This window comes from Takifugu rubripes, chromosome 13 (genome assembly GCF_901000725.2).
Source record: "Takifugu rubripes chromosome 13, fTakRub1.2, whole genome shotgun sequence".
NCBI classification, from domain to species: domain Eukaryota; kingdom Metazoa; phylum Chordata; class Actinopteri; order Tetraodontiformes; family Tetraodontidae; genus Takifugu; species Takifugu rubripes.
In genome coordinates this window covers 19,259,481-19,284,769 of record NC_042297.1, presented here as the reverse complement: position 1 = coordinate 19,284,769, position 25,289 = coordinate 19,259,481, and the positions used below count along the sequence as shown (strand labels likewise).

Below are 25,289 nucleotides of genomic sequence, written 5' to 3'. Positions count from 1 at the left end.
CCCTCTGGCCCATCAGCCCCAGAATTAGATGCTAAATGGCCTCACCTTTCACTGTTGTTATTTTTTTCCCGGCCAAACCGGCATAAAACTCCGTCAACTTTGTTCGTTATTCCAGATTCGGGTCAACAATTTCTGGATAAGCCTATAAAACACGTTAAAACACTTTGCTGCTGTCAGAGATCTCTGAAGAACAGATGTTAGGAACAGCGTTTGAGGAGCGTGACGCCAGTGGCCGTACTGGGGCTGCCACTGGTGATATAAACATGCAGGAGCGATCGCCGTGATGCTTTTGGACAGTGGTCAATAACGCTGTTGCTCGCACTGGGCCCAGTCACATGGTGTTGGCCTTGGATCATTGATTGAGCCGTGCAGGAGGTAATTAGACTGCAGCTCTCTGATGTGACAAGAGCTCGTGGAGGTACGGTGTCGCCACAGGACGCTCGGCGCGTTGACGCCGCGGCTCTGGAGGCTGGAAAAGGCCCGCCGGCGGGTCCTGGAGGACGGTTCTGGGGTCGACGGGTCAATACCTTTGCTGGTTTCCCGTACTGGGAATGCTGTCCCCCAGCGTGGAATGTTCCAGCTTCTTTGAGAATGTGCTAAATCCCTCTTTACCCCCCCGCCTTTGCTTCTCCGTCTCTATGAGAGAGCGAGGATTTAACACACCGTGATCAATATTAAGCATCCCATGCGTGAAAAAAGCAGATGTTTGGAGTTTCCTTTTCAGAGACAGGAGGCTTCTGGTGAGTGAAGGGGATCAATGTTCCCTTCTGTCTCTGAGGCTGTGGACTTCTGAAGGGTGGCTGACGTGATTCCTACCCACCCTCGGGCCCCTGAGATTTGTGCGCCTCCCGGGCCTCTCCTGCCCCGTTAGGCGGCTGATTCAGACACTCACGGAGACAAAGTGCGCAGTCCAAACAGTTGTCCTGAAGTGGAAGAGGTCTGGGTGTTAAACAACGTGGCCGTGATTGGGAATTGATTTGTTCATTTGTCAGCTGTTTGAGCAAAAGTGAGTCAGCGGTGCCTGGCCAGCGATCTGCCATCTGCAATAACTTCTTCCTGGTTCTCCCTCCCTCCCTCCCTCCCTCCCTCCCTCGCTCTCTCTCCCTCCATCACCTCCCACAGCACCTGCAGCAGCACGAGAACGCGGTGGAGGGTGATGCCTGCTACTACCACTGCGTGCTGTGCAACTACTCCACCAAGGCCAAGCTCAACCTGATCCAGCATGTGCGCTCCATGAAGCACCAACGCAGCGAGAGCCTCAGGAAACTCCAGCGCTTGCAGAAGGGCCTCCCCGAGGACGAGGAGGACCTCGGCTCCATCTTCACCATTCGCAAATGCCCTTCTTCCGACACAGGTCAGACCCCGCCCCCCCCCCGTCTCCATCCTGTAGTTGTGCCGGTTTTGTGTGCGTTTGTGTGCGTTCCGTCCTCTTTTTAGTTCCTCCTGTCCAACCCTTCAAGACATATTATTCATGGTGTCGGCAACGGTCCTGCTGTTCTCAATTAGGACGGTGAACAAACACTATTGATTTGAGCTAGAATTAAAATGCCCCCCCCCACCTGCTTTTGTTATTATTTTATTTCGATATCACTCTAGGCCCGTCCATGTTCTCCACATAAAACGTCCCTACAAAGCCCGGCTGCCGCGGCGACGGCAGAGGTCCCCGTTAATGTCCTTTCAGCTATTGAAGGCGTATTGGGACGGGGCATTAAGGCCACATTAGGAGGAGGAGGAGCCCAACAGCAGCGGCAGCTGCGTCAACAACAAGAGCGCCACAAAAACAGACGCGGCAACAACAACAGCGGCGTGACTGAAACAAAGTGTCCCCACTGCTCGTTTATTATAGCCTGATTAGGAAGAGTGAGCTGTGGTCAATTAACACTCTTTCGCAGCACAGATTTGGTTTTCCAATCACTTTAACTCCCGCGCCCTGACAAGGGGCTCTATTGTGCGTCCCTCCAAGAGCAGCCATTACTTCCCTCGCACACATACTTGCTGTCTGTGTTATGCAAGTGGAGAAGAGGGGGGGTGGGGGCCGGCCTGTAAAGGCGCTTTGTTCTAAGGAGGCATGGATAATGAAGCCAGTGGCCGGGAAATTGCACAAAAAGCAGTCACAGATCTGAGGCAAATCATTAGAGAACATATTTAGCGGAGCAATTAGGGACAATTAAGCTTTCTGCTCGCTGCACTTCAAATATGTTAATGACTACAGTACAGTGGACAAGTGAACATGCGGAGGCAAGAGGAAGGGCCATTTAGGTTAAAAGGGTTGGGGGGAGTTGTTGTGCTGCCTCGTAGTGGAGATGCTGGAGTCGCGTCAGGGCCGGCACCTGCAGGAACCGACAGGGAAACATCCCATAAGTCACGTTAGATTGTTTAATATCATAATGCGATCACACCTTTGGATCCCGGAGTTTATTCCTCGTCCTCGGCCGACCCCTCCCTGCGTTTTTACCCTTCGAAACCTTCGCAGTCGACTCTGTCGGTGCTGACTCAGCGTTGCTCCCTCCCCGTCTCGCAGTAGAAATTCCACCCTTCAGCATCATCCGCCGCACATGTGACCATCCTGGCTCCACCCATCACAACCAGAATCATTCCAGCAAAGTTGCCTTCTTTTCTTTTTTTTAAATGTTGCTCTGACTCTCTGTGGTCGGGGCAACGTTGCTAAAATGGCTGCTCACTGGCTGACCTGTAAACACAAAGTTGCCCCTGTATCCCCGGGTCACTGAGACAACCGTCCCCGCTGCTGTTCTATCACCGCGCACGTGCGTCCGCAGAGCACAAAGTAAGGATCTTTGTCAGCAGCCAACTCCTTCCACGGAATGAGTGCATGTGGCGCTTTCAGAGCTGGCTGCTGTGTTATATATTTAAAAATAATGATATTAGAAAGCGGCTCGTAGAAACTGTGGGCCACGTGTGTCCTGTAGGCTTTTTCCAATTAGGCTAATGCAGGGCTAAACACATGCATTGTTTTAGTTCTCGCACACACTGAAAATGTGCTGCTTAGGCATGTTGCTCTGTTGCCTGACCTCCATTTGTCTTATTTAACCCTTCAAGCGTTTAGAAGCGAGGGGGGCCTTGAGGGAGCCCAGCCCCACACAGCTGCCCTGTGAGCAGAATTCCCCGAGTAGCTAACTTAAACCAGCCGGCACCAGCCGCGAGTGTTGAAGGCGACAACCTATTATCATCTCAGGAACATAAACAAGACTTGGAGCGAAGAGACTTAGATCCCGGTGCGGGTTTTGGGAGAGAAGCGCAGACGTGCAAAGTTTTCGTGGCGCGCGGGTGCGTTTAGTTGGACGCGTCTGGAGGAGGCAGAGGTGGAGAACAAACGTGGCTGACAGTGTGGATTAGCTCCCGCTGTAAATCTGCCTCAGTCACAGATGGCAGGCCCTTGATCGCTGGGCTGTGACGGCTTGGCTCTCATCGCAGGAGGAAATCCCTGTCTGTGAGTCTCAGAGGCATGGGAAGAAGAGGACTGGGAACGCCTGGCCAGCCACAAGTCCTCGTCTCCTGTCTGCACAGACGGAGAGACATTTATTTGAGGGCAAAGACCGACTTGGGGAGGGTTGGGGGGTTATCTTACTTTGACTCTGCAGCCGTTTCATCGGCCACACCATGAGAGGCTGTAAGTGAAACTATTATTAGCTTCCTGCTAATAGTGTTACTTTTAATGGCCATTTTGAGAAACTGGACAAGGGAAGCTGAGTGCATTAATAAATGCAAATGTGATGAAAGGAGGCATAAAAGTGACTGCATAATAACAGTATCTGATTTAAGATCCACTGCTTGCTTTGCTAAAAGGGGTGCACTTTCAGGGGCAATAAAAATGAAAAAAAGAAGTATTATTTTTCCCTCCCCACTTAAATTCTTTGCTAAATCATGCATATAAACCCCTTTTAAGATGACAGTATTCTCTTTGTTGTTAGTGTGTTGACATTCACCACCTCCTCTGAAATGTGCTTGCAGACCTTTCCCTCCCCTTTTGCTACCATAGCAGGTCCTGTAGCTATGCTAAAGCTGCTAAAGCCAGGTAAAAATCAGCCGTGAGCCCGGCCACGCTCTGATGGCATGCGAGGGCCATATTCTGGAGCTTTTGCTCCCCACAGGCAGGAGCCAAACAGACGGTAGCCATTTCTGGAATGTCCTCCTTTATTCATGCTTGTTAAAATGCAAAGTAAACCTTTCCAGAAACAGGATATTGTTGCCCCTAACCACCAGACCCTTTCTACAGGCCACATTATGGCCAATCTGAAAGTAAGTTGCATAGACAGACACGGCTGCAATACGCTTTTAATAAAGGCTGTTATTGCTCCAGTGATGCAGAGTGGATATGAGGATGAGAAGAGCAGAGGCCTGGATGAGTAGGGCCCCAGAGGGCCCGCAGCTCAGCCAGGCCTCCATCAGTCGCTTGTCTTCTTATCCCTGGCTGAAGGGCATCGAGGCACCATAGGAAATTGTTTGCTGTCCGCCGAACGTGCCAGGAAATTCATAAATACTTTACTTTTCATTTTGAAAATATTACAAAAGACCGGGTGCTTATTAAAAAGCTAAAATGATGGCTTTATAGATTTTCCAGTCGTGCATCAGCATTCCTGTGACCACGCGGTTCTGACACAAGTCCCCCCCCCTCGCTCTTCCTGCTTTATGGGCTACCTTGGTATGAAATCCTTCCCCGGGTCATCCTGTAATAGCGAGCTGATGAGAAAGCCGGCTCTCTGTTCTCAGCGAGGCTGTGAATAAATACGACTGCTGAGCCCTCCTCTGTAAACACGGGACGGCTTCGCCTCCAGGCGGGAAGGGGGGGGGGGGGGGCAAACTCTGGGTTCCGCTCTGCCCAGCTCGGCAGCAGCGGCAGATAAAAGATGGGCGATGTCATACGGAAAGATGAGACGGTTCCGAAAGTGATCCAGAAAATGAGCCAAGACTAGTTAAAAGCCCCCCCGACCCCCCGCTGAGGTGAACCCAGAGCCCTCAGCTCTGCACGCGTTCACATCCTGTGCTTGATTTCAGCATCAGTTACATCACGCAGGTGGAAACGTGCACCAGATTCCATGTTGCACGTTCGCAGGTGTTTAGAATCAGGCCGCGGGTGAGGCGCTCGCTGCCATCATCTCCCCCAGAGCAGCCTGGCGGCGCAGATTAATATTGGCGTCCCTCTCTCTTGTCACTATCAGATGCTCCTCTTGAAAGCTGATCCAAAAAAGATAGACGGTCCATCAGGAAACAGTCGTCCCATTTGTGCTTACTACACCTGTTAATGAGTTCTATTTTCGGGCGCGGAGGCTTTTGCTGCTGGATATTGGAGCAGAGGTGGGATGTGAGGGGCTCGCATGGGGGGGGGATTCAGTAACCCTGCTGCCCATTGTGTCAGTCAGGCGGAGTGACCGCAGTCTCCGGGGGGGCTGTCAGTCAGGGGTGAGGGCCGGAAGTCTGCACTTCCAGACAGACGGGTGCAGGGTGTGGATGAAAGGATAGATGAGGTGACAAAGACGTCACGTCTGAGATGAGTTTAATTATAACTGCAGTCGTGTCTCTGCCACTCAGGTACATCAGATGCACCAGGACGATGTCACGCAGAGGAGGAAGGGCGATGGTTTTATATTAATTACTGATTCACCTGATGGGGGGTTGACAGCGAGCAGATATGATGTAATTATTCTTTAAAAAAAAAAAAAGAAACTATCTTGCCTTTTAGCCAAAAACATAAATCACGTGGGCCCAAAGATCAGCTTTATTCTCTGCTGGAGCTCGCCGATGCTTCGCCAGCGTCAGCCATAACCCCAGAATTACGACGGATATTAAAGATTTCATCAAAAACAACAGTTCCCTCTGGCTAACGGGAGAACAGTTGCTAAAACGTCTCCATGTTTCTGAGCAAAAGTGTCCCCGTGAACATGCAAACAGAGGGCTTCTGTCGCTGCGTGCAGCTTGAAACGCTCCGTCTCATCTGTCGCCTGTTGGAAACGCGGGGCTGGAAACAGCCGGTTTCCTGGCCGCTGACCTTCTTTACCTTCATAAAGTCTGAATACGGGATATGAACCGCCAGTTATCGTATCTTTATTTGTTCTCATTTTTCCATACTTATTCTGCGCAATTGCAATATGGGGCTGGATGTGTTGAAAGGTTTAAGCAGATGCAGAAGCCTGCCTGGAACGCTGGCTCCAGCGCGGCCAGTGCAGCGGCTGAATATGCTAATTAAATAATTCTCCACAGTCGGACCAGACTCCAGGAGAGTTTAATGCAACTACAAAGAGGTTTTTGAGTAAAACCCTGCAGCCGGCGCTTCTTCTGCCGGCCTGATAGTTTAAATAGTCTCTTTCCCTCTGCTTGGTTATGTTGATAATATTAAACTGTTACAAGGCATCATATTTATTTATTTGGCTCTTCTTACTTTAACCTCCGCCGTGCACAAATGATCATCTCATATCCAGCCTCATAATTATGGCAGCCGCTCTTAGAACGACTCCAGAATGCTGTTAAACACTTTGTTTGCTGTGTTTTAGTTATCGGCTTCACTTTGCTGCTGGGTCTCAGAACCAGGCAGCTCAATTTGACCACTGGCAGCTTCAGAGAAGAAGCGGGAGCAAAGTTTGCGAACCAACGCGTCAAGGCTTGGAAAGTTTTTATTTAGCTGTTTTTAACAAGGCTGTTTGTGCCTCCCAGAGAGAGCTGGCGGATCAAAGGGCATGATCGGTGCTCTGGATGAGTTCACCGCCGGTCCAGCAGAGACGGTCGGCCTGGCTGACAGCAGAAACAAAAAGCAGAGTGAATGACGCCCTCTCCAGCGTGCCCTCACACTCCAAAGCCTCCATTAGAATAAAGGCAGATGAAAACAAGGACGGACTGAAAGCACCGACATTTGGATTCATTATCCACTCTCTGATAGATCAGGAGTGAACACACTGGTCCTAATTGGAGGAGTGTAATGTGCGCATCCCTGTTATATTTGTTTTGTTTCATAAAATAAAAAAAAAAAAAGTGTGTGTGTGTGGGGGGTGAATCTCGCACAAAACACGCATCCGTGTTTTAAGTGCATTAGCAGAACGCGTCCCCTAGCCGCAGCACCCTGACCACATCAGCTAAAAGCGGCCGAGCAGATGGCGGCAATGAGAGAAGAGCAAAAATAATTCAATAGTGAACCTCTGTGACCTTTACCTGTAGGCGTGTGCACCAGTCATTGATTCGCACTGTGCTTGACAGTGCACTACACACCACCTGAGGAGGGAGGATGAAGAGAAATGGATGAGTTTGTTTAAAAAAAAAAGAAACACACACACACCAGAGGACAGCGTGAGTGGGAGAGAGGCTCGTGATGCTAGCGTGTGACACTGGAGCTGAACTTTCCACAGTTGCGTCTCGGGAATTGTTCCGGATTTGACGGGTTTCTGCAAATAATGGCGTGCTTCCCACATTTGGGCCAGTTATCAGGGACAGATACGGATTCTCACACCACTTCAGAGGGGACGGCACCGCCCGGGGAGGCCGGTCTGGTCACTGTGCTGCTGGTTTCAGTCCCTCTCAGAACCTGAAAGACTGTTTGAGACGCGTGTTGACCCCCTTGTTCTGTCTTGGAGAAGGATGTCCAGTTAGAGAAGACATAATTAAGCAGACATAAATGAGAGCAGGAGTTTTAGCCAAAATTATGCTGATTGCAGCTTATCTGAAGAAGATTCCCATTTAAAAAAAAGAATTGAAAGAAAGAAAGATTCTTTATTTATGAGGGGAAAGAATGTAATGAACATTTTCATTATAATTTACATATGAGCAGAGGGTGACGGTTAAAGTAGCCCACCTCTGAATTTGCTTATTGCTTAAGACATTGATAGGAGGTGGAGAAGGCCAATCATTAGGGAACTGCAGAGAAAACAAAATCAGCCCGAACAAATTTGACGCATTAAGATGAATAATACACGGTTTTAAAAAGCAAGCAAAGGTCAATTTTCATGCGTCTTGCCCAGCACACAAACAGGAGGGCACAACCGGTCAGTGCAGCCCAACAGCTCAGTCAGTAGGAGAGAATATCCAAGTCTTTATTTTCAATAAGCCTTAGTTTACCCCCCAAAACAAAATCATGTTTATCTCAAAATACTCATGTCTAATCTAAAATAATGAGATGGGAACAATTACTCCCTGAGCTTTGGAATCCTAGTTGATGATTACAGTAATTATTGGGCCTTCATGACTGATTAACCTTTCAAAATGATACCTGAAGCTTCATACATGTGCAGGCAGAATGTAAAATAGATGCTTAAAAGTGTTTAAACTCGGGGTTTCTAGAGATCCGCTGTATATCAGCCATATGATGCGTTCGAGGACCTCTGTCTACTGTAAGAACCTGGCTGGAAATCTGCGCCTACGGAAAGAAAACAACAACAAAACCCCAAAAGAGGGAAAATATTTCCCCACAGGAGCGGCTGATGACAGGCGGCTTTCTGGAAGCGAGCTGCTCTCGCGTATGTGCAGAATATTTCAAGCACCCGGGAAAGCGGAGACGGGGCGCATATTTGTGCACGAGGTGCGGAACGGAGAACACAGTGCATGTGTTTAAATCCGTGTCACAAGTCGATGTCAGCCTGACAGACACGGCGGCACTCTGAGGCTTACTCGCTTTAAGGTGGCACAGGGGCCGGTGTGGCAGGTGGAATTAGGGGAAAGGCCCAGTGTTTTTGTCATGTTAAACTGGGCAAAAGAATCTAATTGGGTGGGGGTCCGCGATTGGCAGTGCCGTCTTTGTTTAAGGGCCCGCTGTGGTCACTCTGCAGGGCCCATTGTGCCTCCGCCACAATAGCATTAGCTTGCTCTCTTGTTCTGGGCTCCTCTTTTCTCCGGCTCTTTGCAGTCAGCTCCTGTCCGTTCCACTCTGTCTCAACGCTTCACTTCCATGCTCCACCAGCGCCCGGGGGGGGGGAACGACGACGGAGAAACATGCCCCCCTCCATCATGATTGCCTTAACCTCGCTCCCTTCCTGTCCTAAATTATCAAACCCTCCGCTCCCTCTTTCTTAAACACACTGATAAAAAGAGGGTGATGGAGAATGAAAAGGAGCGGTTTTCCAGCCCCGTGAGGAAAAACAACCCTTAGAGTCTTGTATCCTACCGTCGGATTTAACGAAAATACTCTGGACAATGTTTCACCAAGCTTCACCGGACGATTAAAATGAGGAAATATTAGGAGAAAATATTAATACATCAGCTAAACGGGTGCATTAACAGGTTAATTATTAAACATAGTTGAAAAAAGTCGTAGTTCCCTGGGGTTTCGCTTCAAGCCTTATAATAATGTTTCATCTAAAGAAAGGGAGCATTTGAGAGTATCTGCTATTCCCACACATGTGCATTAATCCCAGCGGGCTGAGGCCCGGCCCGGCCCGGCCCGGCCCGGCCCGGCCCGGCCCGGCCCGCCTCTCCTGCAGGATCCAGGTTAGAGTCTTTCACCTCCAGCAAATTCATGTGCAAATCGTGTGAGGACTATTCACAGCGTATTCCGTGCACTGTTACTGGCCCCGTGCCTTGTGAAGGTGCAATCATGCGTGGAGAGAAAAAAAATAAAAAAGGGCCCAAGTTACCAACTGGAGCGATCTTGTGTGCCTAATGTGTCCTTTTTTTGTTGCAAAGGTCATTGGTAACTTGGTTGCCTTGTTGATGTACAGTGAGAGATATTGATTGATTAATGCATTAAGTGCTCACAATCCATTAGGTTCTGTGAAAGGAACTGGGGGGAAGACTTGCTCTTTCTCTCAGTATGTATTTTCACCTCTCCCTTGTTGTTCAAAAGCCCCCCCCTCCCGCTGGCAACGTTTAAGGGACAAAAGGCTGAATATCTGCCAAGTAATGCATTCAAAACAACATTGGTCCTCATGAATGTCAGTTCAATTACTCTGAAAAGCTTGACAAGAAATTGCTCTTATATTAGCTCGCCGCCGATCCTGACCCTGAAAGAATATCTCGTTCACCGTCTCCACCCGCTGGAGAGCGCTCCAGCATCGGGACGGCGGAGGAGGATTTACCGCCTTATCTGCCACGCAAAGACAGCAAAGTGTTTGATTTGCGCTTCGCCAGAGTGACGCCATCTGCGGCTCCTCGCCGCGGACGGCGGGACGGCCTCTCACCCGCGCGGCAGCGGCGCACCGGCCGCCAAAGTCATTGGCGAGTATCTATTTCCCATCTTGTCCTGTCAGGGAGCCGCCTTCATTGTCACTCCTGTGGCTAAATCGGGCTAGAGGCCGGACGCCTTCACTTAAAGTGTTCGTGCTTTTCCGGGCGACTTGCTAAACCCGTGAAAAACGTGCAAAGACAAGGAATATGAGACCTTTAGGGGAGCGCTTGGAAGGGGCCCGAGACTCCGTCGTTACCTGAGAAACATGGGCTGCATTAGGGATTCATCAGGACAGGCCGTCCCTGTGCCTTCCAGCTCCAGCACCACCGGCTCCATTAGGACCTTTTATCGCTGCGCTGATGGCGGCTCTCGATAACGCCGCTGCCGAGAAATCCCCAAAAAGTAAAGGCTCGACCTCTGACGCCGGCGGCCCTCCCTTTCCTCGAGGAGAGCGGTGCGCCGGAGTCCGTCCGGAGATCCGTATCGGAGCGTCTGCAGCCTCCGGCCCTGAGCTGCTCTCCATTAGTGAGGTGTGGTTAAAGGCCGACCCCGGACCCTGCCCGCCGTTGCCCCCAAAATGAGAATTAGGGACGCGTTATATCTCGCATTTCCTTTCCATGCATAACAAATAAGTGTCTGCCACCCACATGACTGGAATGCATTGTCCCCCCCCCCCCCCCCCACCCCCACCCATCACCACCACCAGCAGCATTAATGCGATCCCATACAAATCCCCGTCCAACCCTTTGCTTTTGGGCAGGCAAACAGGACAGTAAATCATGTGAGCTGGTTTTCCTCAAATGTTTTAGTAATTATGAAAAATATTTGTAACCCCCCCCCCCCCCCCACACACACACACACACACAACAGTTTCCAGTGCAGAAGCGAAGCGCCCTGAATAATCATTGTGTTTAATGCTCTGGTCATAATCCCAGGTTTTATGATGGTTTTCTAATGATTTTCTAATGATGTTAAATATTAGTAGAGAGTATCACCATAATTTGAACACAGCGGCTTATTTATTTATTTCTCCCTGCTTTAGCGCGCCCGATTGTAGCGCCGATGAATATTTCACCGGGAATGAGATTTAAGAGCTGTGCCTATTTGTGCTTTATTTTGCCATCTCCCCATCTGCAATAAATCCTCATTGCTGCTCTCCCGAAGCCCCCGCCCCCCCCCCCAGCCCGCTTCCCCCAGGTGGGAATACAATTAGGTGCAGGGGCCATTTCATTCAGTGCCACAGCCTGTCCGCCGCAGTCATTCGTAAAAAAAAAAAAAAAGAGAGAAAGAAAGAAAAAAAAAAAAAAGCCAGAGTCGTCCCGTTGGAGAAAATAGCCGACTCCTGGGAAATGTATATAAAAAAACAAAGAAAGAGAGGGACCGAGACGGAAATAGTGGCGACCTGACCACAAAGACGGGGGGGGAATCTCCAGAAGTGCTATCGGAGGAGATCCGAGCGTGGCCTGTGATGGGTGACACTATTGAGCAAAATATGTATTGGAGACAAAGGCTTTGTCTCCTTCCTGTGCCTTTTCAATGAATTACACCTCTCCACCCCCTACCCCCAGCTTTTTAATTAAATGGCTGCAGCTCCATCTCGCTATCCGTGGCTCCCCATTACAGAGGCTAGATAAGGGATTGCTATCTGTAGCATGTTAAGAAAGGCTGCTGGGCAGCCAAGCCTCATGAAATTTGTCACAAGATCTCATTTTCCTCATTGCCAGACGTGATGCTTATAATTGATGTGGAGGCAGCAGTAATTTATTGGCCGTTCGCAATTATCATCCCCTTCTAGCAGGGGGATGTGACTGCAATTTCTAAGTGTGCATCTGTGTTGTCAATGTTTCTGGGAGGGGGGGACGTGACATCGTATCCTATAAATTAAGGGGAAAAACATGTTTGTCCTTAAAGCAGGGTAAGAGTGTGTGTGCGTGTGCGTGTGTGTGTGCGCCACTTTGCCATGCAGATTAATGATGGGACTCATACCATTAACAAAACGAAGCCTGTAATGTGGCCACGCTCAGCCGAGGTGTCGACTCCAGGATGCACCAGCTGGACTTTCACACACATGGTGGGCGGGGGGAGGCAGCCAGGATCCAGATTGGGATGGGGGGGGTGGGGAGGGGTGTTTGCGGAGGTCAGAGAGGGCAGGCCTGAGGGGCAAAGGGGGCTGGTGCCACAAGCTTTTGTCCGCAGCTCCTCCTTATGTCTTTAGGGTTTATTTTCACACAGTAAAAGTGAGGACGGCGGCGGTTGTTAGCATTTTGCAACTGTCTAAAGGTTGAGACATTCACGTGCACGTCGTCCACGTTGGTTTTCAACACTCAGAAAAGGGAAAGCACCTTGTGTCCAGGGAAGATTGGCTACTCCACAGTGAGAACATGTAGTAAATGGTTTCTTTGTGTGTTGCTCATCCTCCTAATGATTTAAAACGCTGATATTATTCACAAACGTTCCATTTATAAACGCTGCTTCAATTAACCTCAGACAGCATCAATGCAGCATTTCAGCCCAGAAAAGAGGCGATTCATGCTGCTTTTTTTGCTTTCGTCAGTATGAAGTCAGCAGGCTACAGTCGCCGTCTGTCAGGCTTCAAATGAAGGCCTGTTGTGTTTGGGATGGTTAACGGACGCCATTGTTTTAGCTGCGCAGGGGCAAAACGGAGCGGAGAGGACCAGCGTCGCACGCCGCACTCCCGGGGTGTTTTTACCATCGCAGAGCAGTGCGGAGTGGCGATCTGGAAAAGGGCGAGGACGACGAGGGCTGTCCCCAGCAGCCGGTCTGAGCATGCTCTCTTTGTCTCGGGAAATGGAACCTGTTTGTTGTCTCTTCTTTTTCTTTTTTCCCCCTACCTGCATGCCTGTCGAGTGCTGCTGGCAAATTAGACTTTCAAATCAAGAAAGCAGTGGGAGACGAAGACTCTAGGTTTCTCCTTCCCTTTAATAATCATCCCTGTTTACTCTTCGGGGAGTCATCGTTATATATTTCTTTCTTAAATGTACCCTCTAAGTGGGGAGAGTGTCTTTAATAAAGCAAGCAGGCAGAGCGCCATTCCAACATGAGAATTGCACAGGAGAGAATTGAGAGATGGAGGCAATAGAGGAACACTCTAGGAGTTGGGGGGGGGCGGGGGTGGGGTGGGGGCGCTGCACCCTCATGCTATTATCTTTATAGCATAGCAAAACATGCTCCAGGCAATCAGCATGAAATTGTTAATTGCTCAGCCCACTTGTGCGTCGCCCAGGGGACAAGGGGCCTTCAGGAGGTCCGCGCCGAGCGAATGAGGGGTGCCCAACTAACTGCCTGCCCGTCTCAGGTCGCTCGCGTAAAACACCGCGCTCGCACCTTCTGCGACCTTCGCAAGATTGCAGCAGGAACCACCAGAGGCGTGTTCCATATAGTCCACTTAAAAAGTACGGCTCGCCGTAATGCAGGATTGAGATGTGGCTCAGAGTGGGGTGAGCCTTGGCTTAAACTGCCCCTAACCGGTTCGATCGGGGTTGGTAAAGTATAGGCAACCGTGGAAAAGAAAGAAGGAAAGTGCTGTATTTCCCACGCGTGTGATCCCGAAATGTGATGCGCGGTGGTTAGAGAGGCGAATGTGAAGAGTCTTCAACGCCAGCGTCTCCTCTCGCCCCTCTAAAGTAGCAGTGGGCACCACACACAAGCCCACAAGCAAATGCACCCCCCCCCCCCCCCTCCCACCGTGTCAACGCTTCTGCCACCGTCTCCTAAAAGAAGTGGCCCCAGGTGGGTCTGAGGAGGATCTGAAGGACGCCACCCCTCCTGGAACACGCTCAGTCAGAAAGCAAAGCCCCGCCTTTTCGCGGCTATCAGTTCTGTTCCTGTTGCGGGGGGGCGGGGGGGCGAGCAGGGTTACACGGGGCGTCATATTAATGGGGCCTGTCATGCGCGTTGATCGTCTTATGCATGGAGGAGGATGAGCGCTCGCAAGGTGTTGTCTTCAAATAGGATTTCTGCGAGTGCGACATCCTCGTTGGGCGATATCCCCCCCCCGCGCCGCCACTTTCTTAGAGAATGATCTGTTATTAAGCAAATGAAGTGCTGCGGGCCCAACGGTAAATCCCTCCACTTTGTCATGGTGCGCTCTGGGTTATCACACCGTGCTCCCTCATTCTTTTCTGATTTTTTTTATTTCTTTTTTCTGCTTCCTTGCCGTCGAGCCAGCCGGGGTTTGAACCCGTTTCCCTCTTTTTCGCAGCACATGTGACACCAGGAAGATTCCGAATCGTAACCAGCGACTCATTTAACAGCCTAATGAAGCAACTTTGTGTTTATGGAACCACTTTTCTTTTCTCTCAGTCCTGTTTCGTCCTGTTTGTTTTACACCCCTGTTTAGGCCCTTTAACCACTCATTTGGCTGCATAATCAATGTGTTAAGCAACGATCTCCATTTAAATAAGAATTAAGAAATCTCCTTAAAAAAACAACTTTAAGTTGACGTGAGCGTGATCGAGGAGGGAGGCGGGCTGATTGGGAGGGAGCGGGGTAACCGGTGGGAATGGCAACTGCTAGACAGGAATTGATTGCATTAATTGATATGCCAATATGTAAGCTTGTTACATCCACTATTGCTTAGCATGATGGCTAACAGGTCCTGCTGATCAATGGAACCAATAAAGGCTTCATCCATTAATGAGCAATGTGGTAATTAATGTTATCCCTAAACCAATTACCTCAGGCAGTGCATCAAGAGGAGCAAATAGAGCAACCAGGTTTATCTCTTTTAGACTGTTGGTTGCTTTTTGATGCTCCGCTCTGCTCTGCTCTGCTCTGCTCTGCGTGGCCACATTTGGAGTTAAAAGCCCACAGACACAAATATGTGATTTCAAACTTTATTCAATAAATTGAAAGGGGATTTTTTTTAACAGGGGAAAAAAGGCAGTTAATATTGTTTTTAAATCACACAGTGCTGCTTTTCTAGCTGAGGAAGCCAAGACGTCTTATTGCGATGTAATCCAGTTTTCTTCTCTTTAGCTGCCACAGTTACGCTTCGTCTTCTGCAGCCTGGTTCTAAAACAGAGTCACAGCACAGATGACAGTTATACAACAAACACGTTGCTCCATAACTCCACAGTCGCATAATTATCACACCACAAACTGCATGTTACCATCCCAGTAGGTTCTGAGGGGAAGAATGTGGCTGCGAGGGCGGCGTTTAGCCACAACACCAGGATTGTACTGATAGCATTGAGGAAGATCAAGCAAAAAAAGGCAACCCACACCAAAGTGTCTCTGCTACGCATGGATATCTGAACTTTAGGAAATCTTTAAAACTGGGCTTTCTTTGTTCTAAGTTAGGTAAAGGCCTGTAGTCTTCCTCCTTCTCTTTTCTCATGCTGAAAATCCTCATGGAGCGTTGCATTCTGGGTACAGATAATCGTGTGTTTATAACAATGTTGCCATGAGGAGACGTTGAAGTTCCAACGGGCTCGTCCACGTCCTCCAGGTGTGTCCACGGGGGTCTGGGAGCGTCATCAAACGCTTCATCAAGTTGAAATCTGAAGTCAGCAATGCCGCTTTTGTCTCTTAAAGATGGTAAAGGGGGGGGTGGGCGGGGAATGCAAATCAGTGTCAGAACAACAGCGAGTGACCTTGTGGACACACTGGAAAGAACAGATGGAAAAATACATCTAAAGCCAAAGCAAAGCGAGTCCTTCGCGGACTCGACCGTAAAGTCAGCAAGAAGTCTCCACTTCTAAATCACAACAAAAGGGCTGGAAATTCTTTGTATGTGAGAAGAATGAGACGTGACCTTGTCTGAGAGGGCTGCTGTGAACATGGTCAAGAAAGGGGGGGGGGGGTGGCAACAAAGATCTGCATATTTGTCTGACGCGTCTCTGCAGAACCAGAATAAATTAAACACGCTGAAGAACAGAAACACAACCGAGTGTGAGATAATGACTTATTAGTTGGGACGAGCCCTTCAGAACAAAATCTAGTTTATTTAACGGCCGTTGCAGGAGTGCGGAAAGGCCCATCTGTCTCTCCGCCTATTATCTGCGTCCTTAATCGAGACTTACAGCAGGGCGCTAAATAAACAGTAAGTAAGTTGTCTTGGGCGGAGGAACGTCAATGCCTGCAACTTGTGCCGGCCTTTGCTCTGAACAGTTCTGTATTGACCTCCCAGGACCCCCGAGAGTTCCCTAATTGAAAATTAATATTGAATCAATGCTGCGGGCCATTTGCATATTGATTATAAGCATCCAGGAAGGCAGCGAGTATGTCCGGGATCAATAGGGCCCTTCTGCAGCGGGCCCAGTGCACTCCATCACATGGCAGCTGCCTGCTCCTGAGGTTAATGACTGCTGCTCGTTAAGGAGCGCTTGTCAGGTGGGTTTCGAGCCGCAGGGTCTTTCTGCTCAACGCTGGCAGCAGGTGAGCGGCGGGGGGGGGGGCGGAGCAGGAGGCGCAGATGGACGCACGCCAGGCGGAGCCACTCCGTAGATTTTAAGCAACACCACCAGACTTGACCTCTGCTTCTCTTCCCTTCCTTTTTTTTCATTCATCAATGTTTTTTTTGGGGGGCGGGGGGGGGGTCTGTGTAGGCCAGTAGCAGTGAACTCTGGCCAGTGTGAATAATATGCTGCAAACACGTGTTTGTGCGGTGCAAGAGAGGATAAAGACGAGAGGCTGATCAGAGATACTACCGACTGTTTCCAGCCCCTGAGGGGAGTGAAAACAATATTAGGTAGATCAGAGGGGCCCTTTAAAATTTGAAGTGAAACTTTCACAGTGTTTGGATACAAAGGTGAAGACTCTCTCTGCTTTAAAATGCTGATTAGCATTCAGCACATACATTCTGCCCCCCCCCCCCCCCCCCCCCCCATAGCTTCCACATGTTGCAGAGATGTAAGAGGCAGAGCCAGAGGAGAAAAGGCTGGAGGGGCAGACAGTGAAGTGAAAAGGTTAGGCGAGGGAGAGGAGGATGAAGGAAGAGGCCGCTGTAACTGGTAACCTCGGCGCGGAATCCCACCGAAGCCGGACCGCCTGGTTTAGTGGCGGCGGTGAACCCTGGGTAAAATAATGGAGCGCTGTAAAACTCCGAGCCCACGGGAGCCGGCGGACCCCGTGTGAGGGGAGAGCGGCCCGCGGAAGGTGAGGTGCTGAATTAATGCCTCTGTGTCCGCTCGCCGCTGCGCACGCTCCGAGAGAGGGGGTCCGCCAGCTGAGGATGGAGCGCCGCGCCCGGAGAACCAGGCTGCATCTGATTGCTTCATTACAGGCCCTTTCATTGACTTGGTTGCACTGAACTGATGAACTGAGGCAGTGGACAAGAGCACATAATAGGAAGAAATGAATTCTTATCACAGCCTCCTCAGGAGGCAGCCGGTCCCGGCTGGAGCCCACAGAGGCCGCGGCTGAATAACCAGAGGGGGCTGTTTGTGGGTCCGTGCGCCAGCCTGGAGCGATGGAGACGAGAGCTTTAGGGTCGGAACACAGGGGAGGAAGGATGGATGGGCAGGGGCCCTGTTACCAGGCAGCTGCCGTTCATGGTTACTTGGATGATTTTCTTTCTCCCGGTGACTCAAATATCTGCTTAATTGTTTATTCTAGTGTCGCTCCAGAGATTTAGGCCCCGTCGCAGCAGCAAAGAGGAATAATTAATCCTGGCGCTCTCACCCCTGACTCGCCACCCCTGCCTGCCGAGGGAGACGCGGGACAACAGTGTCGGCGTGTACTGAAAACAAACACCGGCCGAGCCGCTGCACGTGCACAGCCGGCGCCGAGCGGCGAATCCCAAACAGGCAGACTTTATTTTGGATTATAAACGAGGCGATGGTGTGAACCTTTGACCCCTCTCCTCGCTGCTCTCACCTGAACGGATCCCCGCTGGAATCCACCAGCATTGGGAATGTCTCTTTAATCCCACCACTTCCCTGTTGGAAGAGGTTTTAGTTTCTTTTTTTACAGTTTTGCTAATTCCTGAGTATCGGTTGCTTATTTTCAGGCTTCCATTGATTCCAGATCTGGGTTATCTTAATGAGCTGGCCCTCCGATGAGCCACATCATCAGATTTTCATTTTTTACCTCCTCGCCTCGTTCTTCCGCTCCGTCTGAGCCAAAGATAACGGAGGAGCGGCGTTTGACTGGAATCACTCCGTTTTCCTCTGGAAAGCAGCGCAGCGGGCAGCGTGGACCCGCCCCTCCAGGAGCCCCCCCCAGCCTCCTTTCCCCTGCGTTATTCACGAGTGGATACGCGAGGTTTAAAACGAGGTTTTTATTTACCAATCAGGCTTGTAATATCCGAAAATCCCCATCAAAATCAGGACGGCACGTGCATTGTCAGCCGTTATCGAGGGGCAATTTCAGATCTCAGGTAAACCGAGAAGCCTCCGAGCAATTTGATATGATTAGACTGAGAATAATGCAGACTGGATATACCACTGAGAGTTGAAGCATAACTAGTTTAAATGATGGCAGAGCTTTCCCGCGCCATCCCATCATCTGACTCAGGATCTGTTTTGCAATTAAGGACGCGGGGTTTGTGCATAATTAAATAAATAAATAATGCCGGGCTGAATTATGTGATAATAAATTAATACATTACAAGAAGCAAATAAAGAAGCGGCTAATTGCGCGCGCCAAGCCTTTTCATTAGCACTTTTGAGTGGAAATTTCATTATATGCATCACAAGCAGCACTGCCGGATGGAATCTAGTTTTTAAAGTATGTAAATAAGAATTAGGTATTATGTTGGGGAAGCAATCAGAGTCATAACGCTGCATCTTAATAACATTAGAACTGCGTCATCTGGTTCAGATGTCGGTTTCATTGCTTCGCAGTGAGAATGTGGACGGTGAAACACCACAGAACGCAGAAAAGGGTGCTGGGAAAACGGGCTCGGCCTTCTTAAATATCACAGCGAGCTCTGTGGTCCCAGCTCACAGAGCTAATATTCCGATTCCCTTCATTTAAAATGTGTCCCAAGCTTCAGACGCCCACTCCAGTTTGTTTCTCCATATCAATTAGTGGGAGCAAAACCCAAACTTTGTCAAATGCATCTCTAATAATTGCTCTTCACATTTGTCTGATTATTTTGTACATAATTACAGAGGAAAACAACCTGCCCATTAAGAATTTAATGGCAGCAATATAGAAAGCAATTACCATTACTTTGCTACTCGCAGTGAAAATAAAGATTTCTCTAAATTAAAAGGATCCTCCGACTTCTGCTAAGGCTAATTGTGTGCAGACATCTGGTTTTACATCATTTGGAAGGGCTAAATGCTGACCAGTTAGGAAGGGCTCTGCTTGATGTGTGTTTTCGGGGCCACTCTGCTGCCGGAGAGTCTGATAGCTTTTGAATTATTTATTCATCAGGCAACTGGACGTTAGTCACGCCAACCTAGGCCCCGCAGCGGATGTCTGGCGACATTCCCCTCCAACAGTAGCCATCAGCAGACTGAGGAAAGGGTGCTAATGAGCAGGGCGCAGAGGTTTCCTTCCCCAGACCCGCAGCTCCACGCCACTCCAGGACGCACTAGAGATTTACAAAGATCTGCGTGCAGAACTTTTAATTAGCGGGGCGGGCGTGAATTAGGTTAGAAAATGGAAAAGTTTTTTTAAAGAAAGGAATAGGAACAGCCACCCGTTTTCCTATTAAGGAGAAATGTCAAGCGCGGTGGCGAGGCAATAGTCTGTGTGCATCCCTTTGTTGTCCTCCGTGACATTGAAGGCTAATTTTTCATGGTTATTTGAACTGGAAAATGAAAGAGAGGTTTGCGATTATTTCCTATAAATGACAACACAATTGCATTACGCTTCAGTACAAACACAGAGAGGATATTGCCTTTTCATATTTCATGTGAAAGTAATGGATGAGCTATGCAAAGAGGAGCAGAAAGAAAAGACAAATGGCGAAGGAAAGCTCCCGTGTTTGATTTGTATTAGAAACCCAATGGATAGAGGTAGCGGGAGTTTTTTCCAATAAGTGCACTCTAGTGGATGTTTTTAAGTGTCTGAGCAGCGTAATCATTGGATTTCTTTAGCAATTAGCTATGAGCAACCAGCCGAGGTGGTTCTCAGAAGAAATGTTGCCCGGTGCTGTAAGCTGTGCTACCACAGAGCTCCTCTATCCATCTATCCCACAGTGCAGCGCATCTCTGTAATCAATACCAATAGGTGCAATAAATAAACACAGCCAAGCCCGCCAACCTCCACCTCTCCTCTGAACTCTCTGAAAACATCTGAACTTAGAAGGCCATCCAACTTTAGAAGGCAAACACATCGATGATTTTATATTTGAAATGAAATTGATTAGCCAAATTGGTATTCATAACCTTGTCATATTCTGTTTTATCCGGGCGTATGCTTTCATAAACAAACAGCCATTCAGGCCCTGGGCTGCACACACACACACACACACACACACAGGGAGGGAGGGAGGCTGGATGACCGTCGAGGAGCACCAGCCCACCGCCATGGAGCGCGCTGGTGTTTGTGGGCTTTTAAGTTTGGAGAGATGGGAGGGAAGCCTGCGCCGGCTGGACTCATGTAAATAGGACCCGCGTGGGAGCCGCGAGTCCGACTCCCAACACGCGCCGAACCAGGCGCTACATACATCCAGCCATGGCAACATTGATTTTCTGAGCTAATACCTCCACAGAACAGTCCACAGGCAGATGGATGCACTACAAAGATATGCAAATGGGGCGTTCGATAAATCGACGAGCAGAGATCTTCTTCAGACGGTGGTCTGAAAGCGCAGATAAACACATAAGTACCTGTTAATGGAGCGACACGTACGGACGCGCAGACCTGTGCAAACACGCCACCGTCGGCTTCGGACCTGGAAAATGGGAATAACACAACTTCATGTGAGAGTGGACCACTTCAGTCGGGGGGAATCCAGCGGTTTTCTAACGGGAACCAGCTGTAGTTTTAATTTTCAAGCTTTGGCGAAGAAATAATCCATTCTTGTGTATTTGCACGATGAGAGTGCGCATGTATATCATGTGAAATAAGAGAAGAAACTCTGGGTGAAATTATGTTCGCTGTTGTTATTAGTCAGATATGAAACAAAAGCTTGTGGGTGTGTGTCATATATAATGGATGGGGGCTGTCTTGTTAGGCCCAGCAGGCTGCATGTGGCTGCGTCTCTGCGGAGAGACGCTCTGAAGCTGCCGTACCTGGTAATTAAAGAGGGTTTGTGGCAAAAGCCAAACATCAAGAGAAATGAGCTCCAAACAAAAAAGCTGTGACAGTTTCAGGTTATGTGATTTCTGCCCCCCCCCCCCCCCCCCCCTCCATCCATTTTTAATTATTTATTTATTCCCAAATGAAAAATCAATACGTTTTCTGGGTTATACATGTATGGAGTTCTAGAGAGAGGGGGCAGGGGGGCTAAGGTCACATACTGGAGTGGTGGTGTTGGGGGGGGGGGGGTGTCTCCCGTTCGTCTGTCATAACTGTTCCATCGCATTTTCCAACCCACTGGTGAATATTTCTGAGTTGATGTGATTGCCCTCCATGGCAACGCCAACACGCCCCCCCCCCCCATCTCTCTCACCCCATCAGCCACCTCCACACGCAGTCCGGCCCTCCCCGACCACTTTGGCCCCCGTGAATAGGTACACGAGAAGGCTGGAGGAGAAAGTAGTTGGAAGGAAACAGATGCATTATAAAAAGAGGTTAATTTAAGAGGAGACAACAGCAGGCATTTATGCTGCTGGGGAGGGAGGGAGGGGGGGAGCAGTGGGGGGGTGAAGAGTGACTCTTTGTGCAGGACAATATCCCTCGGGCAGTGTAGATGGATGGAAGAGCACTGCTTAGTGATGTTTTTGCCCCCCCCCCCACTCACCAGCTCATAGCAGAGAAAAGTACAGCCTGCATCTTCCATTGTGGACGTAATATGTGTTAGTGAGTGGCCATCATGCTGGACATTCAGAGACGTCCCATTTGTGTGTGTGTGTGCGTGCGTGTGTGTCTGTGGGGGGGGGTAGCTGGGGCAGAAGAGTGAGCAGTCCCCGATGCTCACTCCCTGTGTAGCCACATTAACCTAGATCCTCTTCTCCTTCATCACGCAGCACAAAGAGAAGAAAAGGGAGAAGTAGAGCAGCTTTATCCACTTTATTTGTAATGTATCTAAAGATGCCATTAGTATGAGCAGCATGTGTAATTGCCCTGATTTCCCGTGGGGGGGGGCACCAGGGGATTGTTTTAATACATCGCGCCGCTTAGTAACCCGAACGACTGATCTCTGGTCGCTGTGACACGGTCGCTGTCCTCTAAAATAACCCGCTGCCCTGAAATGAGGGGGTAATATTTAGGTCTGAACCTGATTTTCTGAGCTGGGCCTGAAGGGGGGGGGGGGGCGGCCTGTCTGATTTCCTCGCTGTTTTAAAGCTTCGTTTTCTTCTGGTGGTTATGAGCTGCCCTCGGCCCGGCACCTTTCTCCCGTCTGTCTCCTGCGCCTCCTCCTCTGCTTTTACCCCCCTCCCACCCCCCTCCCCTCCTCGCACCCTCGGCCTCAAGGAGACACAAAGTATTCATTCACATTTAGATCCTGAGGTCAGAGCAGGGCCAGCAGGGAGAAGCCGGCGTGTGTGTGTGTCCCCCCCCGTCGACAGGTCAGGAATCTAACATGTAACATGCTCCTCTGAGGTAGCCTGCCCTTTGTTTGTTTGTTTGTTTGTTTGTTTGTTTTTCTTGCTATGAGAACACATGTGGGCAGGGGTTAAGATAGGGCACTGTTTAAGGGCGTTGAGTTTTAGCATGTAGCATGCTAGCAGCACCACCACCTCATGACTGCCTTGGGAATGATCCTCGTTAGGAGGTGACGAAAGCAGACCTTGACTCAGGTCGGCGCCGGTCGGCTGCTGCGGTCGGTGCTGCGGTCGGTGCTGCGGTCGGTGCTGCGGTCGGTGCTGTGGTTAACTGTTATTCACAAGCATGAGCCGCGCTCGACGTGGGCGTGCTCTCCTCACCGCGGTTTGTTGGAAGGTAGCTTCTGCGAAGAGGCTGGGGGGGGGGTCCCCTTTGGGTTGTGCTTTTAATGGGGGGTCTCGCTTGGGGTGGGGGGGGTGCAGGGGTGCTGATATGAGGAGCGGACAATGCATGAAAGCCCTCAGCATGGGTCCTGTGTCTCATTGTCCTGCGGTCCCCTCCTGTCACTTTCATTTTGCACTCTGGTCCAGAGTCAGGCAACTTTGATACACGAAAAGGGTGCGAGGGATGAGGTGTGTGTGTGTGTGTGTGTGTGTGTGTGTTTGAAAGAAAAAGTAGGGGAGAAAGATAGTCTGTGAAGTGTGAAATAAGATTGTTTTTTATCCGACAGTGCAGCATTAAAGGAAAGGAAGCTGTCCGGTCCTGGATAACGCAGGGAGGCGCACCTCTCTGCTTTCCAGGACCATCCAGTGACACCTGGCTAAAATGATAACAACAGCCTCAATTATCATAATGGGAGTAATGAGAGCCGAGACAGACGGCTCCAGACAGTCGCAGAGCTCAACCCCGCGTTCCCAGAGCCGGGCAAGAGGCAGAGACTCGCGTCAGCCCCCCGGGCCGGTTCTCCGGTTCTCCAGAAAAAGCCGAGAGAGATAGACAAGAGCATTAAAACACTGTATACACCGCAAAGAGATCAGTCAGTCACAGGCTGTTTGAGCAACGCCGGAGCCTTTCTCTCAGGTAGGACTGGAATTCGGCGTTTAAAGGAAGGCAGTGATCATCATAGCCGTGGATTCCGGCGAGGCAGAGGATGGAGGAGGAGCCTGACCTAGTGAAAGATATCCAGAGTGACTATTATTACTTGCTGCTGCTTTTCTCTACAGTCTGGGAAGGAATACTGGAAAGTGCAGTGGTTACCATCAATTATTTATCAGGCCGTTTGTGCTTGTCAGTCTGATTAGCATTAGAGTAATCACTGCTCTTCAGGGAAGGAAGGCCGCTCTCCCTCTCATCTGAAGGTAATCTCGCCCGTTTCAGTGTCTCATCTTCACCGGACGCCTCTTGCATAGCATCTGCTTTTGTCATCTCCACATATTTCTTCCTTTTACCCCCCCCCCCCCCCCCCCGCCTGTGTGTGTATCTGTCTGCAGCCTCCCCTTCCCTCCTCCTCCTCCCCCACCCAGCTCATTAATGTGCATGAGCAAGTTGCTCTCTCCCTGCTTGTATAGAGTGACACCTATGGGCCCGATTTCGCCACTGCACCCACACGAAAGAGCAGGAGGGAAGCACGCTGATAGTGTGTGTGTGTGTATCTGTGTGTGTGTATCTGTGTGTGTGTGGGGTGGGGGGGGCAGAGAGCCCATGGACTGTCCCCACTGAGTGAACGGTGGAGCAAAGCTGATATTTATATGCTCAGAACAAATGAGTGTAATCTGTGTGTCGGCAATGAGCTTATTCAGCTCGCATGATTAGATTAATGGAACTGTTTCATATCATTGTATTAGGACGGTTAATGAATACAATTAATTAGACGACAACCTTCCGGCTATTGTCCTTTACATCTCTCAGATTTGGGTTAGAAATGGCCTGCTGCCATAGCTTTGAGTGTTTCTCCTCATCTGTTTTCAGAGTTAATCTACGGCTGCAGTTTCAGTGTCTCTTCCATTTGCATCCTCCTCTTAGGCCACTCGTGACCTTTCGTTAATTATGGTCAGCCCAGCTTTAATCATTCTGCAATACCAGCGAAGAAGAGAACAGGGATTGGCACAGCCCTCTGCCACATGGAACTGAATGCCTGCATATATCATGGCCCCACGGAGCCACGTGTGATAAAAGCGTTGCCTCGATGAAAGTTCTAAATCGGGAGGTGTGTGAAGGAGTAAAGAGGCGTCGATGTAACGCGGAAGAGCTTTCCAATGTTGGCTGCCATCTGCGCGTCACAGCCGAGGTGGAGCACACAGTGCGCATTAACGTGGAGGTGGAGAATTAGTCTCACTACACGTGTCGGCGTGGCTATAAGGAACGGCGCCTTGCCCCGTTTTTTTTAAAGGTGAAAAAATTTACCTGGGGATTATTTTGTAATCTGAGCACCTATACGGCTCCACCGAGTCCTAATTCTCCCAGAGTTGGGGAGATTTAAGCAGGCAGGTGTTAGCTGGGATTTTCGGGCTCCACGGGAGTTCTTTGGTTTTCCCGGGCGGGATGGGCCGTTACCATGGATACAAAACAGACACATGTTTGAAAAGGACAACATATTCAGAGGTGTGAGATCCTGTGAGCA

General features: G+C 49.7%; 1 protein-coding gene across 5 annotated transcripts in view; it reads left to right on the top strand.

Annotated features, from left to right (window-relative positions):
• Positions 1 to 25,289, top strand: part of zfhx3b (zinc finger homeobox 3b) — a 170,162-nt gene that overhangs the window by 122,229 nt on the left and 22,644 nt on the right. For all 5 annotated transcript variants that reach the window (XM_029846549.1, XM_029846548.1, XM_029846550.1 and 2 more), the window contains one exon: positions 1,123 to 1,354. In XM_029846549.1, the coding sequence (XP_029702409.1) occupies positions 1,123 to 1,354 (232 nt within the window). The remainder of the gene's footprint in view (positions 1 to 1,122; positions 1,355 to 25,289) is intronic.